At 47.1% G+C, this 14,064-nt stretch overlaps 2 protein-coding genes across 3 annotated transcripts in view; one reads left to right on the top strand and one right to left on the bottom strand.

Annotated features, from left to right (window-relative positions):
* Positions 1-5,958, top strand: part of SMARCB1 (SWI/SNF related BAF chromatin remodeling complex subunit B1) — an 11,624-nt gene extending 5,666 nt beyond the window's left edge. The window contains exons 8-9 of one of the 2 annotated variants that reach the window (XR_014895944.1): positions 4,445-4,646; positions 5,589-5,958. Coding sequence is in view for 1 of the 2 variants with exons in the window: in XM_085305839.1 (XP_085161965.1) it covers positions 4,515-4,646; positions 5,589-5,628 (172 nt within the window). In the remaining variant the exon portion in view is untranslated. The remainder of the gene's footprint in view (positions 1-4,444; positions 4,647-5,588) is intronic. The other variant, XM_085305839.1, reaches the window with a different exon arrangement.
* A 2,280-nt stretch (positions 5,959-8,238) lies between these two features.
* Positions 8,239-14,064, bottom strand: part of LOC146595400 (derlin-2-like) — a 7,382-nt gene continuing 1,556 nt past the window's right edge. The window contains exons 2-7 of the mRNA XM_085305849.1: positions 13,876-14,024; positions 13,178-13,251; positions 12,579-12,672; positions 10,310-10,505; positions 9,769-9,859; positions 8,239-9,185 (exon numbers count right to left, since the gene is read on the bottom strand). Of these exons, the coding sequence (XP_085161975.1) occupies positions 9,071-9,185; positions 9,769-9,859; positions 10,310-10,505; positions 12,579-12,672; positions 13,178-13,251; positions 13,876-14,024 (719 nt within the window). The 3' untranslated portion in view covers positions 8,239-9,070. The remainder of the gene's footprint in view (positions 9,186-9,768; positions 9,860-10,309; positions 10,506-12,578; positions 12,673-13,177; positions 13,252-13,875; positions 14,025-14,064) is intronic.

Below are 14,064 nucleotides of genomic sequence, written 5' to 3'. Positions count from 1 at the left end.
TTTTTTTTTTTTTTTTCCCATGGTTCCAGGTGGCTATCTGCCTCGAAGTGGCTACTCTGTCACACATACCAGGACAGTTAGGTTAGATTTTGTGGGTGAGGTGCACAAGACATGGTAGGGAAACAGAGCATATTGCTTGTATGAAATGGGGTGACTCTTATGGGTTACAGGCTGGAACTAACCAAAGCATCCCGAATGCTAGTCATGCCTGCGCAGCTTAGGTCACATCTCACTCAGACACAGCTCTCTGTGTCGCTGGCTGCCTGATTCATAAACAAATGAAGCAGTCTGATCTAGTGCCTTACATGTTTTGTTCTAAAGTGGAGCCTGGTGTGAATCAGTCAGCTTGCACTCAAGGATCTTTTTGTATTGGGTGAAATACATTCCAGGGCTGAATATTGATGATGAAATGTCAGTATTTGCCACAGAATGAAAGGCTGTCATAATCAATGGTGACTTTGCCTTGTGCCTCCCTCTTCTAATCTATAATAATGATCAGTCCCAGACACGCTTCTGTTTCCCCAGCTTTGCTTGACTTGGACCATGCCTTTACTTAAGCTTTGGCACTTTAAGCTAAGACTGATTTGAACTGTTAACTCACTATTCTGGCAGAATTAAAGTTGGCTTGATTGTAGGCCCTTCTTGCAGCTGGAATGCAGTGATGTCAGGTTTGATTAGTCAGCTTTGTAACTTGTCTCTGAGTGATAATCATTTCCAGTTGTGCTGAACAGAGCTCTGTGGTGAGTTACTGTACTGATGTTATCCTCAGTTTGTTGCTGAGTGCGCACGCTTTAAGTATCCRCTAATGTACTAGTCTCTGTGCTGGCAGGTTGTCTGACCTCAGGAAGTTCAACAGTTCAGCAAATAATGTATTTGCAGAGGTGGGGGGAAGGTACTGTTGATGCCAGTTTTGCACAAGTCCCAGGTCAGTTCAAGAAAACGGGATGACTTGCGCTGGCAGCAAGGGGAATTGTGTCCAGCCTTGCCTTATTCCAGGGAAAGGGCAACGAACAGTTGGTGTGGAGGTGAGTGAGGAGGAGCTGGAGGCTGAGGCARCCAGCTGGCTGTGAGAGGGCTGCTGGCTGCTTTGTGAGATCTGTTCCTCACTCTTCCTCCCTCCAAGGCTCTCTTGCCTAGTTGGCCTTCTGCTGCCTGCTTGGCAAATGGGCACTCGTCTGCCCAGGACCAGCTGCTCTTTTACTAGTCTTGCTTTGCTTCCTCCAGAGGTTATTTTCATTCAAAAAATTTTTAACAACTCCTTGATTCTAAAATTATTCCCAAAGTGGCTCATATTAGAGAACAGAAAGATAGTCTATCACTTGGAGATTAAACCCTTCTAGTGAAGGTATTAGATGCTGTGTCTATCCCAGTGATGTCCTGTGGAGGTGGGGAAGGTAACTTCTACCTTTCCATCCACAACAACTGACTAATACTTGCAGATCCAGTGTAGGACCAAATCAAACTGTAATAATAGAACAACTGGAAATGTGCATTACTGAGAAATGATGGGAACTGAAGCGTAATAGATAGGAATGTGATACCTTTACCACTGCCTCTTCTCCCCTGCTGTTGGGCGGTGTAATAACCCTCTGCACTGTCTGCATTATGGCCTGCAGTAGCAGACAGCGAGTTTCCCTGTTGCTAGACACAGTCTTAGGAGCCAATGTGCAGTAGACTTGCCAGCATAGCTAGCTTAAACTACAGCCATTTCCTCTGCAGACCAAAGTTCTCTTTCAGAAAGTTGAGCAGGCCTTCCTGCTGGTTTTAGCTGTGTTGCCTGAGAACACTCAGGAGTTTGACCTTTCGTGTCTCCTTTCTTGAAGTAGGGAGGTAGCCCTGCTCATACCATGCTGGACAGGAAGCCCTCTTTCCTACACACAGTTTGTTTATTTACCATCCCWGTTAGTTCACTTCAACAACAACTTATCATATGTTATTCTATGCCTCCCAACATACAGAGTATTTGTTCCTAATTCTTGTCACTTGATGTTTCAGAGGCAGGTTTTGAACATGGACTGAATATTCTCCCTCCTCCTTGTTCTCCCCCTGTTGGAGATAGATATCCTCATTAGGAAAGCAGTCTGTATTAACAGTTTGGGGGGAGCGTGTGTGTGGGGGGGGGGTGGGTGTCTCTCCCTTCAACTATTTGTTTCCCATGGGTCTTTCTAGCTCAACCCAAGATTTTATTCAAAACTGCCCAGGCTGCCAGGTATTTCAGATTAATGCCAGTCTGCTGTTGATGTATATGTGGCCCTGACTATGAGTTCTTCCACTTAGGGATAGTTAAAGTAAGCAGATTTGAGACTTTCTTCAGACTGCTACAATATTGCAAGGGGGAGAGTCAGAGAAGAAGAGAACCCCAGTAGAACAAAGCACATGGACATGAGCTGTTTGGGGCTGCGGGGTGGGGGGAACAAGCTAATTAAAACCTTGTTTTGTATCTGAGTGCAAACATATCCTCCTCTTTCCATTTTTCTCCCAGCAAAGGAGTACTTTGAAACCTTGCAGTGATTAATGATATTTGGGTTCTGTGGTTGGTTAGTTCCTGAATTCCCAACCACAGGAGTGGTTGTTGCTCCAGAGACATTCCATTGATGTAGGGGAAACAGTCTGCTTTAGCTGTATCAAAAGAACCTTAATATCTCCAGGGACTGGGAGTTTGAGAAGTCATGTGGCTCTTAATCATCTGAGGGAGAGGTGAAACTGTCTTTTAAGTTGAAGAAATCCAGGGCAATGTTTTTCAGCTGGTCCACTCTTTGCAAAACAGTCTGAAAGCCCAAGAGAAGTGGTAGGACTGGAAGCCGACACATAATGGGATTTTTAGGGAGGACAGTGTGCTATGATGTTTCGTGTCCTGGTACTACATGTTTCTAGTGGGGGCACATGCAGTGCTCCATGGCCTGAATTCTGCACCCAAACCCTGGATGGTGGCACAGGTTCTCTCTCACCCACTGAGCTTATATGTCTGAGGAGTTACCCTTTCCAGGGGAAGATGCTTCGCTGTCCTGTTGGCCGCATTAGCGTGCCCATGACTCTGCTGCCAGAGGCTTGGACCCCAGCAGAGGGAGTGTCTTGCTCCACAGAGAATCCTGCAGCTGACAGCACATTTTGCGGTCATTCTGYCAGCAGCACTGTCCCCTTTTGCTTTAAAAAAAAGGGGGGGATAAGGGCTGAGCATTGTAAATCATACTGAAAAAAAATCAGAAAAATAAAAACAGAAAAAAGTTGAGAACTAACAGTTTCTCTGGAATCTGTAGTAATTTGGAGTTAAGGTGAAATACCTGGTTTCAAGTGTTGCYTAGTGGACATTGGAGATACTGGAAATAGATTTGAGTAATGCTTCCTCCCAGGATCAGATACTTCAGATGAATTTTTCATTCTAGTATTATTTTGAAGATTTGTTATTCTATATTAATAGCTTTGAAACAGACATGGTCTGTTCCCATGGTAATCAGCAGTTTAGTTCCTTCCTGTGAAGGAGATGGCTGTGCATAAGTGCTGAAGTCCTCCGCACAGAGGAATGTYGCTGGGGAAGGGACCGGATGTGTGTGCACGCACCTGCAGGAGCACTCTTCTCGCACATACACTTTGCACAGTTCAGGCTGAACCACCTTCTAGAACTCAAAGCAAACATTTACATTCTCAGAGTTGTATGTATTTATGCTGGGCTTCCAGCTCCACTGTCAGTATTTGGGAAGCTACTYGTGGTCAGTTCCTGTTGACTTTTGCTGAAAAGTGGCTAGTGAAGCAGTAAACACTTCTATGCATGTGATAATACAGCTGTTCAGGGCAGAGAGATCTCCAAGAAGCAGATCTTGTGATCTGGGACAGAGTCTGACATTCCCTTGCTTGTGCAGGGACTAGCATGCGTGTGAGCTATCTCACAGCCACAGCCTTTACTTGAAACGACAGGTCCTAAAAGACTACCCCTTCTGTGAGAACTGGGAGAACAAAACTTATTCTGCTATCAGAATTCCCACTTCAGGAAGCTCCAGTTCTGCCAGAAGTTGACAGGGAAGAACTGTTAGAGGTGCACTAGGCAAATTACAGCTGGGAAGTCCAAGCTGCAGAACAATAAAGCTAGATTAAGAGCCCTGTTAACACTGCCTGCACAAAAACTGCATTGCAAGAAGCTCCCAGCGTTAATAAACTGGTATGAACTTTGCTGGTACTTACTCAGTTTGAACACTGTCAGCCAATTATGTAATGGGTTGTTGTGAGGAGGGAACTGCTGCARTTGCTTTGACAAATTCCATCTGCAGTGCTGAAAGGAGATGATAGTAGTTGGTCTCCCAGAAATACCAGGCTCCACAAGATTGTAATGGCTGGCCAGGGYATGCTTCAGGAGTCAGCCTGTACTGAGTGAGGCTAAGAAGGAACGCTTAGCAGGATTGAAATACATTAAATGACGCTCCGTTGTCCTTGTGTCTTGCATCTGGGCCAGTAACCCAGAGGAGTGCAYGGTCAGACCACTGATGAACGTTGCATTGTTGCCTTCTGCCCTGCCACTGCAGCGAGAACCCTTTGCCCACTGTGGAAATTGCCATTCGCAACACAGGGGATGCTGACCAGTGGTGCCCTCTTCTGGAAACCCTCACTGATGCTGAGATGGAGAAGAAGATCAGAGACCAGGACAGAAATACAAGGTACTGCCTCTCATTGAGAYGGTTCTTTTTCTGGCTTGTTTTTAAGACAGAAGTTAAAAGCTTTGATGTTTGTCTTTTTCTGCTGAGAGCCAACTGGCAAGATTTCAAACTCATACACCATAACAGAAACTCATATCCCTTTTGCTTCAGAATATTAAACTGTTATCACCTTGCTCCACAAACATTTAAATCTTCACTTTAACCATCTCCTGCTTGAAGCAAATGTTTTGTTTTGTTTTTCTTTTCTCTTAAGCTCCCTGCTTGTGCAGGGGGATCTGTTTCTATAGGAAGGCATTCATCAAAAATACCAGTGCTTCATGCACTGTCATGCTAACTAAAATCCTGCCACAAGGCTTCCTTTTATGTTGGGTAGAGTGCTGTTTGATGTAGGAGCAGGCAGGTTCCCAGCTCCAGCCTGASTGATGTCTGCCTGTTTGCCAGCATAGGAGCACTGTTGTGATTCCAAGAGGAACTCTGYCTGCTCTAGAGAGCCACTGAGCAGTGTCCCACAAGCAGTCAAGAGCACTTGTGCCTGCTTAGTGAAATTGCTCCTGCAAGGTAGAAATGAACTGCTAGAATCTCTTCACAAGCTACATTGCAGGAACAGCAAATACACTGGCTCAGCTCTTTCCTGGGAATTTTGTTACCATAGATTAACAGATTCAGAGTAATTTTAGTTTTCAGTTACTGCAATTTGAGTAGTTCACAGTATTGGTTCAATCCAAGTTAATGACCGGATTTCCCTGAATAGTAGTTGCACAATACCAGTGTGTTGGAGCATCATCAACAGGGGCACTCTCAGGTGCCCAAGGGAGTCTGTCTAGGCGATATACCTGTGTTAGAAGTTCAGAGAACTGCAGTAATCTCCCACAGAGTGTCAGTTTCAGTAAGACTTTACATGACTGTAACATAGCACTAACACCACCTCTTTCTCTCTCCTAGGCGCATGAGACGTTTGGCCAATACTGCTCCAGCCTGGTAGTCCTCCTGTTGTGACACTGGTGCTCTTCCTACAGACTTTATCCCTACTCCTCTCCCAAAATGGATCTAGGATTGGCAGGGGTCCCTCTGTCCCCAAAAAGGGACACACATTCCACTTGCCAAGCAGTTCCCAGTACTGCTGACTTCTGCCCCCATCCCCTCCATCTAAATGCCACGTCCTGAGAATGCTGCATTAGCATGTGATCTGTCTGAGACCTGTGGCAGCTGTTGGAGCCCTTACATACCTGTGTGTGGACAGTGTAAAGATTCTTTTGTATAGGTGCAACATGCACTGTTAGGACAACTTTTTAAATAAAAGGAATGTATACKACTTAGGTTGAGTTCAGTAAGCTAAATGAATATCAAATCTTGCTATTCTGCCAACGTAGGCTTTGGGACTGCTAATGCTCTTGRRTGYAKGSMYGWRYWCRKSCMTRCAYYCAGTTGTCCTAAGGCACTGTGGAGACTGAGCCCTATYCTTAGAGGATAGAGCAGCCTGCAGTGCAAGGGTTTTGCTGCAGGGGAAAAGTGGGAATAGTGAGACCTAAAAGCAGGAAGAAACARACAGTCCTCTGCAAAGGACTGGTCTGGACTGTTACAGTAGTTGGTACAGTCTGTAATTTAACTCAGTGAGGCATTCAGCTGGCTTACTTGATGAGGGTAAACAGCTCATGACTGGTTAAACTTAACATTCATTTCTGTCAAATGTGAACACTCTGAAGTGTCATGTTTGCAAGCCTTTTGTCTGTGAAAACTGCAATTGGAAACAACAAGTTCTCTGAACTCATACAAAAGTTACATCCTGCACTAGCTTACTGAGACTCCTCTTCAGCAAGTAGCTTTTTTAGGGTCCTTGTCAGATCAAAAACTGACTGCTGTTAGAGGGCAGTCAGTTAAAGCACACACAACTTAACCCCACCTAAACACAGCGTGTGGTCTTAAATACTCCCAAGTACTGAGGTGTCAAGCTTTTGTGACTCTAGAAACAATCTGTCTTTCCCTGGGGAGTTTAAAAACATAAAAGTCATTGAAGTAAGATTAAAAAGTTTCAGCTTGTTTAAAAATCTAATTAGAATCTACCTTGCTGCAGAGGTAAACTGGCTCTTTGATAGAGTTCCTACCTTTCTCTGCCAGGAAACGAAGAGCGTTGCAAGCATGGCAGATTTTGCTGGCAGCCCAACAGTTCTGTTCAGGCCCTGTATGATAAAGCCAATAGGTTTTACAATCCTTGCTCATCCACCCACACTGCTAGCACAGTCAAAAAAAATACATTCTGGCCTTAATTTATCATGTTTAGGCTTAAGTAATAGCAGAGCCCATTTTGATTGCTGAGTGGGAGGGAATTTCTTCCAGATGTTACTCTGCAGAAATCTAAAACTTGCAATTTAGCAACAACATTATTGCAGTCTTATTCTAGAGTATCACTCTGTCACAGGAGCCTATACATTATTTTGTATAACAAAGATTGAAAGGTTATTTCATTTCATAAGAGTGACAAAGCCTGGGTCTCCTATTGCATCTTAGTCTCTGTTGCAGAACATGTTTTGTCTTGTGGGTGTAAGAACTCCAGCTCTTCAAGAAGACTTCAGCCTGTTTTTGTTATCATCAACTGTTTCTCCTGCAATTAGCCTCTACAGGAAACATTACGAAAACATGCATGAAACTGCTACAGCCTTAAACCTAGCATCCATGGTGCTTTTCTTGAATTGTTGTGGAGACTGCAGTTCACAACAGGCATGATAAAGACCCTTGAGGACTGCAGCTTCTGTAGCAGGTTTACAGGCATCTCCCTCTAATCTTAGGCCTCAGAGAAGCTGTAGGAGTTGCCCTTCTAAGCAGCCAGAAGCAAAGCAGGGAAGCCAAAGGGTCCAAGCTCYAGAAAGTTCAGAACTTACATACTAGGAAACAGCTAGAGGGTAGCTGTGCTGCCCTACATCCCAGCTCCTGAACTTGTGCTCTCCCACAAGGCATTCAAGGGAGAATCAGCACAGCTTTCGCTTTCTAAAGTCACACACCTCTCAAACAATGTAGAATGGATTCTTTACAGACCTTGAAGAAACTCCTTTCAGGGATTCAAACACCAGCTCTGTCAAGAGCAAAGCACAGAGCAAGCACTTGTTGAGTCTGAGGCTGCTTAGCCTGCAGAAGCAGCATCTTCCAGAACAAGATTAGCACCTGTATTGTTTTTTCATCCTCTCCCTAGGGGGAAACAGAAGAGCAGTAAAGTAGTTTGTTCAGATGAAGTCTGATTATTAATAAACAGTGCTTTCATGGGAAGCCCCCAAAGGGGATTAGATAGTTGTGGTTCAATCTTCCTTTGCCACAAGGCTCCAATAGCACTGTTGGCTCACGTTTCTTACGGTGGTTCTGTTAGTGGTGTTTTGCAAGTGTGTATCCAAACAGACAGCGTTATAGGAGCTATCCCAGAGTATGATGCTTGATGCAGTATTTACTCCRATAGCTTTGAGGCCTGGTGTGAGCAGACATGCACCAGTCTAGCAAAAACTCCATTTAATAGAGCAGCTCATGGAAGGGACAAGCTTGGTTAAGCTTTCCCTGAAATTCAGAGGTTTAAAAACTAGGAAATTCAACAAGAGTGGAACTATACCGCTTGTTTAGAGGGCCTTTATTACTAGTTCTAAGTGCTGCTTATCACCATGGACTAAAAGGTTTGTTCTAGCCTGAAAGATGACCTTTCTGAGGTATCTCCCCTTCTCCAATCACACCTCCTGCTGACAGAAAGCAGCAAGGACATCATTTAGCTACCCTGTATTTCTCCCTTGTCCACTTCAAAGCCTGGCACTTCTGAGCAAAGCCCTGATCGGTACTGGGGACTTAGCCTACAAAGAAAACAGTAACTGCCTCTCCCCTTGGCAGAAATGGACACACAAATGAAAAATAAAGACTTTTAATATAAAGATTCTTTGGAAACAAAAAAAAAAAGGGGGGGGCTTATGGGGAAAAGGAGAGGCTGAATTGCCTTCTGCTATGGTAAGTTTTGTTTGAGAGATCCAATTGTGCTTGTACCATGCCAGGAAGTGCTACTTGATTGAAAGCCCACAGTGATGTCTCACAACACTGCAAAGGGAGTATTAGTCTTTGTACAAACAGCAGAAGTGACATGGTACACTGCAAGTCAGTAACGGCAAGAAAAGGAGTAACTGGTTTAAGGCCCCACTTGATACTTACTCCCTGCTGGGTAAGTGAGGGGCATCATATAACTTCTACCCCCTGTCCCTACAACACCTCTGCAAACATTCATCAGTTTGCAYGTGCAAAGCTCTGTAGAGCCACCTGGTACAAAAGGAAGATGGGTTACCCATACAAACAGTGGAACATTACACACTAGAATGGCAACTGGTGTTACTCCAGTAGGATCTCTGGGGCACGGCAAAAGTCCRGCAGAAAGAGAAGAATCTGGTCACATGGAAGAGTCCTCTGCGTTATTGTGGACGCTGCTGCTGGTTCTGGTCTTGGTCTCCAGGCTGGTTTTCTGGCTGATCCTCAGGGAGAGTGTTATAATTGGGATCCTCTTCCGGTGTGTCAAATACCATYTTCCTGGCAAGGGACATGCCCATTCCACCGGGCAGGCAGGTTAAGGTGAGCCAAGGACAACGAAAGCCTCCCCAGCCCTCCCAGGAGCATCCTACCCTTTCACAGGAAGGGTAGAGCTTGGTTGTACACAACACAGCTGGTCTACTATGCAAGCATAAACTGTTCCTTTGCTCATCTCTACCTTTAGTGATGACTGTACCTGCTTCTTCAGTGTGTAGGACAGCTTTGATCCCCAGTACGAAGCGGAGCCTTGCTCTGCTTTCTTAAGCCACAGAAGTGTTTGGTGGGGTGGGGGGGAATCCTATCTGCATCTAGCATTTTCTCAAAAACTCTCCAGTTCACATAGCAAAGTTTAAGGTACCAGCAGCTGCTTTATGGGACCTATGTACATATGTATAGAGTATATCAACTGCCAGTATTCTCTACAACTGAGACAAACTGAACTGCTACCTGCATGCAGCTGAGCCCTACGGCTTAACTGAGAAAGCAGCAGCAGCACAAGCAGCAGCCCAAGCAAGGTCACACAGCACAGTTTGCTGAGAGAGTGATCAAGGCTGTAAGGCAACACAGCATTGGCTTTACTTACAGGAAGCCTGGGGTTAACAGCAACTTCTTTCCTCCTGGCTGGTTGGGGAAGACATCCTCCAGGAAATAATAGATGTGACCCACTGCAATCCCTGGGGAAGAGATATCACCGAGGTCAGACTTAGCCAAGCCTCTCTTGTCTGCTGAAAGAGAGTAGCTGGGAGCTTAAAGCTCAAGGAAGCTCCAARAATCCCTTAGCTGCACCCATGTCACAGCTCCCACCAGATCCATCTGTGCCGCGTGGTGTTAGAGAAGCGGGCAGTGCGCCTTTAGGCTTAAGGCAGGACCAGACACAGGACATGCGTTAAGCAGGGCTTACCAACTTTTACCCCAGCAAAAATGCAACGAGATGCTGGTTACTAGCAGAAGCTCAACCAGGAGGTTGGCCACACAGCAGAGACTCAGCCAGCTCACTTTAAAAACYTACTATCTTAAACAAAAGGAAACCCAGACACCGCGCTAGTGCCCCAGTAGAGTCCATCAAAACTGTCAGAGCTCTGGCTGCAAGCACCCATTTCAGACACCCACTGGCTTTAACTTACCCAATAAGTCGATGATGATTGAATTACCCAGAAGCAGGGAGAATCCCATCAGGACCCAGGGCAAGAAGGGAGCCTGGAAGTTAAGGAGCCCAAAAAAGTTCATACGGATGTAAGGGTTCCTGCGACTCCACACATACACYAGCATGATGGTGAAAGCTTGGCCCAAGAAAAACAGGCTGGCAAAGAGGCCAAACAGCTAGGAGCTACTGAGTCAAGGAAAAACACTCCATGTACCACCTCACAGGCTCCAGGCAGTGCAGGATGCATCATGACTAGGAAACCCAGAATGACGGGCAGCTGRTAACACTTACATGATCAAACCTTTCCTGTGCTGGCAGATACACACTGACCCTCCCACAAACACCCCAWTTCCCTCCCTGCTACCCCAGAGCATCACATACAGGTTGCTCACTCGTGAGCTGCCTTGTGTAGCCACCAGAGACCAGAGAGCTCTCATCTTCTCTGCAAAGTTGCTGCACACAAGGGGTCCTGTATCACTGAGCAGGGGCTGCCCTAGACTGTCACTGACACATAACATCTCCCAAGTTAGTGGCACCCTTTCACAYAGGGAGAGATGCAGTACTGCTTGCTGCAGGCACTTCTTGGAGCTGTACGACCATCCTCATGCAGGGAGCTTGTCCAGTAGCCTCTGGGCACCCAGCCCACCTGCACAGCCTTCCTGTGGCAGTACTTTGTCCTGCTTCACTCAGCCACTAGCAGGTTCCTGCAGAAGCTGTCCCTCCCGACCACACACACTGCTGACCAGCACTCAGTGCTAGTCAGCTGGTGCCTAGTCAGCCTAGGGGACAGATAATCATTCCTCCACCAAGAGGGAGTGCCTGACCCAAGCACTGGGGAGAGTGACCAACACCCCAAGGCACAGCAATGTGCTGCACAACCATTCTTCAAGTAGCTGAGTGGTGAAGCCAGAGCTCTCAAATCACTCCATGGAGGTGGCTACCTTGAGCTACCATTTTCTCAACTGGGCCAGTCCAACTAGTGCTGCAGCAAGTCAAGTGCAGARTCCACATCTGTCCCCAGAGTTATTCCTTTACCATCTCCACAGATAACAGACCTTCTTGCAATCCTCTCGTGCTGGTCCCTAAGCCATTACCTGCTCAGCAAACATGAACTTTGCCTCATCAAGAGCTGCAGACCTTCACATTGTTACAGCACGTTTGAGCAGGTTTAGAAGTGGGCCACATATGAGCACACCTGACCCATCCAGCATCACCTTCCTGCAGGGGAACTCTACCACAGAGATGCTTTTGCTGTTCAAAGCCCTGGCTGCTACAGGCACCCAGACATTCACTAGCTAAAAAACCTAACACTCATGAGAGATCATCCATTGCTTCCTGCAGAGCACCCTGGGGTAAGCAGTGCTCCAAGGCCTCTGCACAAAGGCAGCTTACTCTGACAGTCCTCTGCATACAACAGCAAGGAGTTCTATATTTTGAAAGGAGATTCCCCTCTCCCCCCTTCCTGTCCAGATCAGTTTGTTCTACAGTAAAATAACTTGTTAAGAAGAACTGTGACAGTATGTCCAGCCACCGAAAGTTTGCAAAGACAGACTGCTTGCCCAGCTTACTGAAGGCAGAGGGTATGTGAGCACTCCTCCCTTGGCACTTAAGTCTGAGTTTTTCACTGCAGCTGCAGCTCTGTTTCCTAAGCTAGCCTCATGCCAATCTCAGCAGTGCTTCAAGAGGCTCCACCTACCCAAGCTCAAACACAGCAGGGCATCTGCACTGTCAGCTGGATGAYTTCTCACAAAGCTTAAAGCTTCAGGCTCAGCTTTTGCAATGTTGTGCCACCCCCTCTTTTAGGTTAAGGTAGCCCTTCCCCTTGCCAGGGGCATCAGTGCTTCCACAGTCACTTACAGAAACATAGGCAGCTTTTCCTGCATTTTTCTCCCACTCTCCCAGGCATCCTGGTTGAGGAGCAGGCCAGACCTTCAGAGATAAGCGTGGGCAAGACAAGGAGCATAAGCTGAGCTGTACAGCCGGAAGTCACCCATCCACCACTTCAGAGCTATGTGTAGCTCAGCACAGGCCTTGCAGACACACAGGGCACAAGACTGGCAGGYGCAGGGGAACATCAAGGCTCTCTACAGCCTGTGCCACCAAGGTTTGGCAGCCAACTGCTCTGCTCAGTTTGACAGGTGCTTGCTACAGACAAGACAACCCAAGTACAAAAAGACAAGAAAAACCCCACACTATTCACAACATCTCAGAGAAGAGCCCAAAGGGCCTCAACCATCTCAAAAGGATACTGTCATGAGAAATCCTCCAAAGAGGAACATGAAGACAAAGTCAGCTGTCCTTCCACGGAAGGAGCCTTCTTCCAGCATGCGGCAGTACCTGTACCTGAGAGCAGGAGAAAAGGGGTTGCAGTATAGGAAACTAACAGCTGGCTACCCTGCGTCCCCAGCACAGCTTTTTGGGGAATAAGCCAGCTGCAAGCAATTTCATCACAGAAAGCTGCCAGCCAGGTGTCCAAGCCCCAGAGCAAGACCAATGCAAATTTCAACTCCTACCACAGACCCCAGAGAAAGAAAAAGCCATCTGTTGTGCTCTGGCTGGCCCACTGTAGCTGGCCAGAGTTCAATGCCAGGAAAAGGCATTGCTCTCCAGCATATGCCACAGTAGCACTGCCAGCTTCTTCACCCTTTTAGCAGGGGCTGCCCTGCAGCCAGCAGAGGCAGAGGTGCAGGGGGTGGTTACAGGCACGGCCGGAATCACCTGAAGACTGGCTTCCGTTCAGACCAAAAGACCCAGGGGAAGAAGCCCAGGGAGGAAGATGGGTGAGGGGGAGCCATGTCCAAGTCAAAAAAAAAAAGAGAGCAAAGAGCTTTACTGAGACAAAGGATACAGAAATATCATGTTGAAAAAGAAACTGAATCCCAGGGGCCCAAAAAAGAGGAAGTTGGTGATCAGCCTCCATATCTGAAAGAGAAGAGAGAGGGGAGAGAGGAGGAGGCGGACAGCCAGGTGTCTTCCCATCATGTTTACAGCAGCCCATCACCTATTCACTAGGGAGACCCAGTCATGGACCCCATCACTCACAGTTACCCCAAGATACCAGACAACCATATCACCTTCACGTGGTACCTCCCTGATGTGGGACTTCCCACTCCAGTATCTTGCCCTTCCAGGTGGGGGAAAAGTTCCCCCTGCCTTTCTAGAAGGGGCAGACCGCCATGATTCAGCATAAACAACCATTCACCACTCTCCACAGCAAAGCCTTCCCCTTCCAGCCTCAGACCAGCTGGCCAAACACCTCACCCAGTAAAGCAAAGGACAAAGAGACAGGTTAYGAGTAAAACAGAAGAAAGGTCTAGGTGGCTTATGACAGGGAAAAGGCTGGAATAAGCCACTCCCATCTAGACTTCTGTAACAGGGGCACATCATGTTGACACTCCACTGGAGAGAGGAGGTTGGTACGGGCACAAAGAGAGCACCCCTGCAAGTCAGGCAGCACCACCAGGAGTATGACAAGACGCCTGGCTCACCCCTCTCCTCACTGAGGAGGGGCAGGAGCTGATAGCCCCAACCTGGGCAAGACCTCACCTGGAACTTCCTGAAGATGAGGTCAGGGTTGAAGTACAGCTGGAAGGGGGTGATGAACTCCAGCTGCTGCAAGAGACAGGCAGGGTGGCTGTCACCCACCACAGGACACCTGCTGGCCCCAGGGCCTGGGCCCCCCTCCTCACATTGCTCTTTTCAGGAACCCCCAGGGCCTTTCTCTACACACCACCT

This window comes from Rhea americana, unplaced genomic scaffold, assembly GCF_003343005.1.
Source record: "Rhea americana isolate MKP2758 unplaced genomic scaffold, rheAme1 scaffold_227, whole genome shotgun sequence".
Lineage (NCBI taxonomy): Eukaryota > Metazoa > Chordata > Aves > Rheiformes > Rheidae > Rhea > Rhea americana.
The sequence above is the reverse complement of the archived record's forward strand: the minus strand, read 5'-3'. Positions and strand labels throughout refer to the sequence as shown.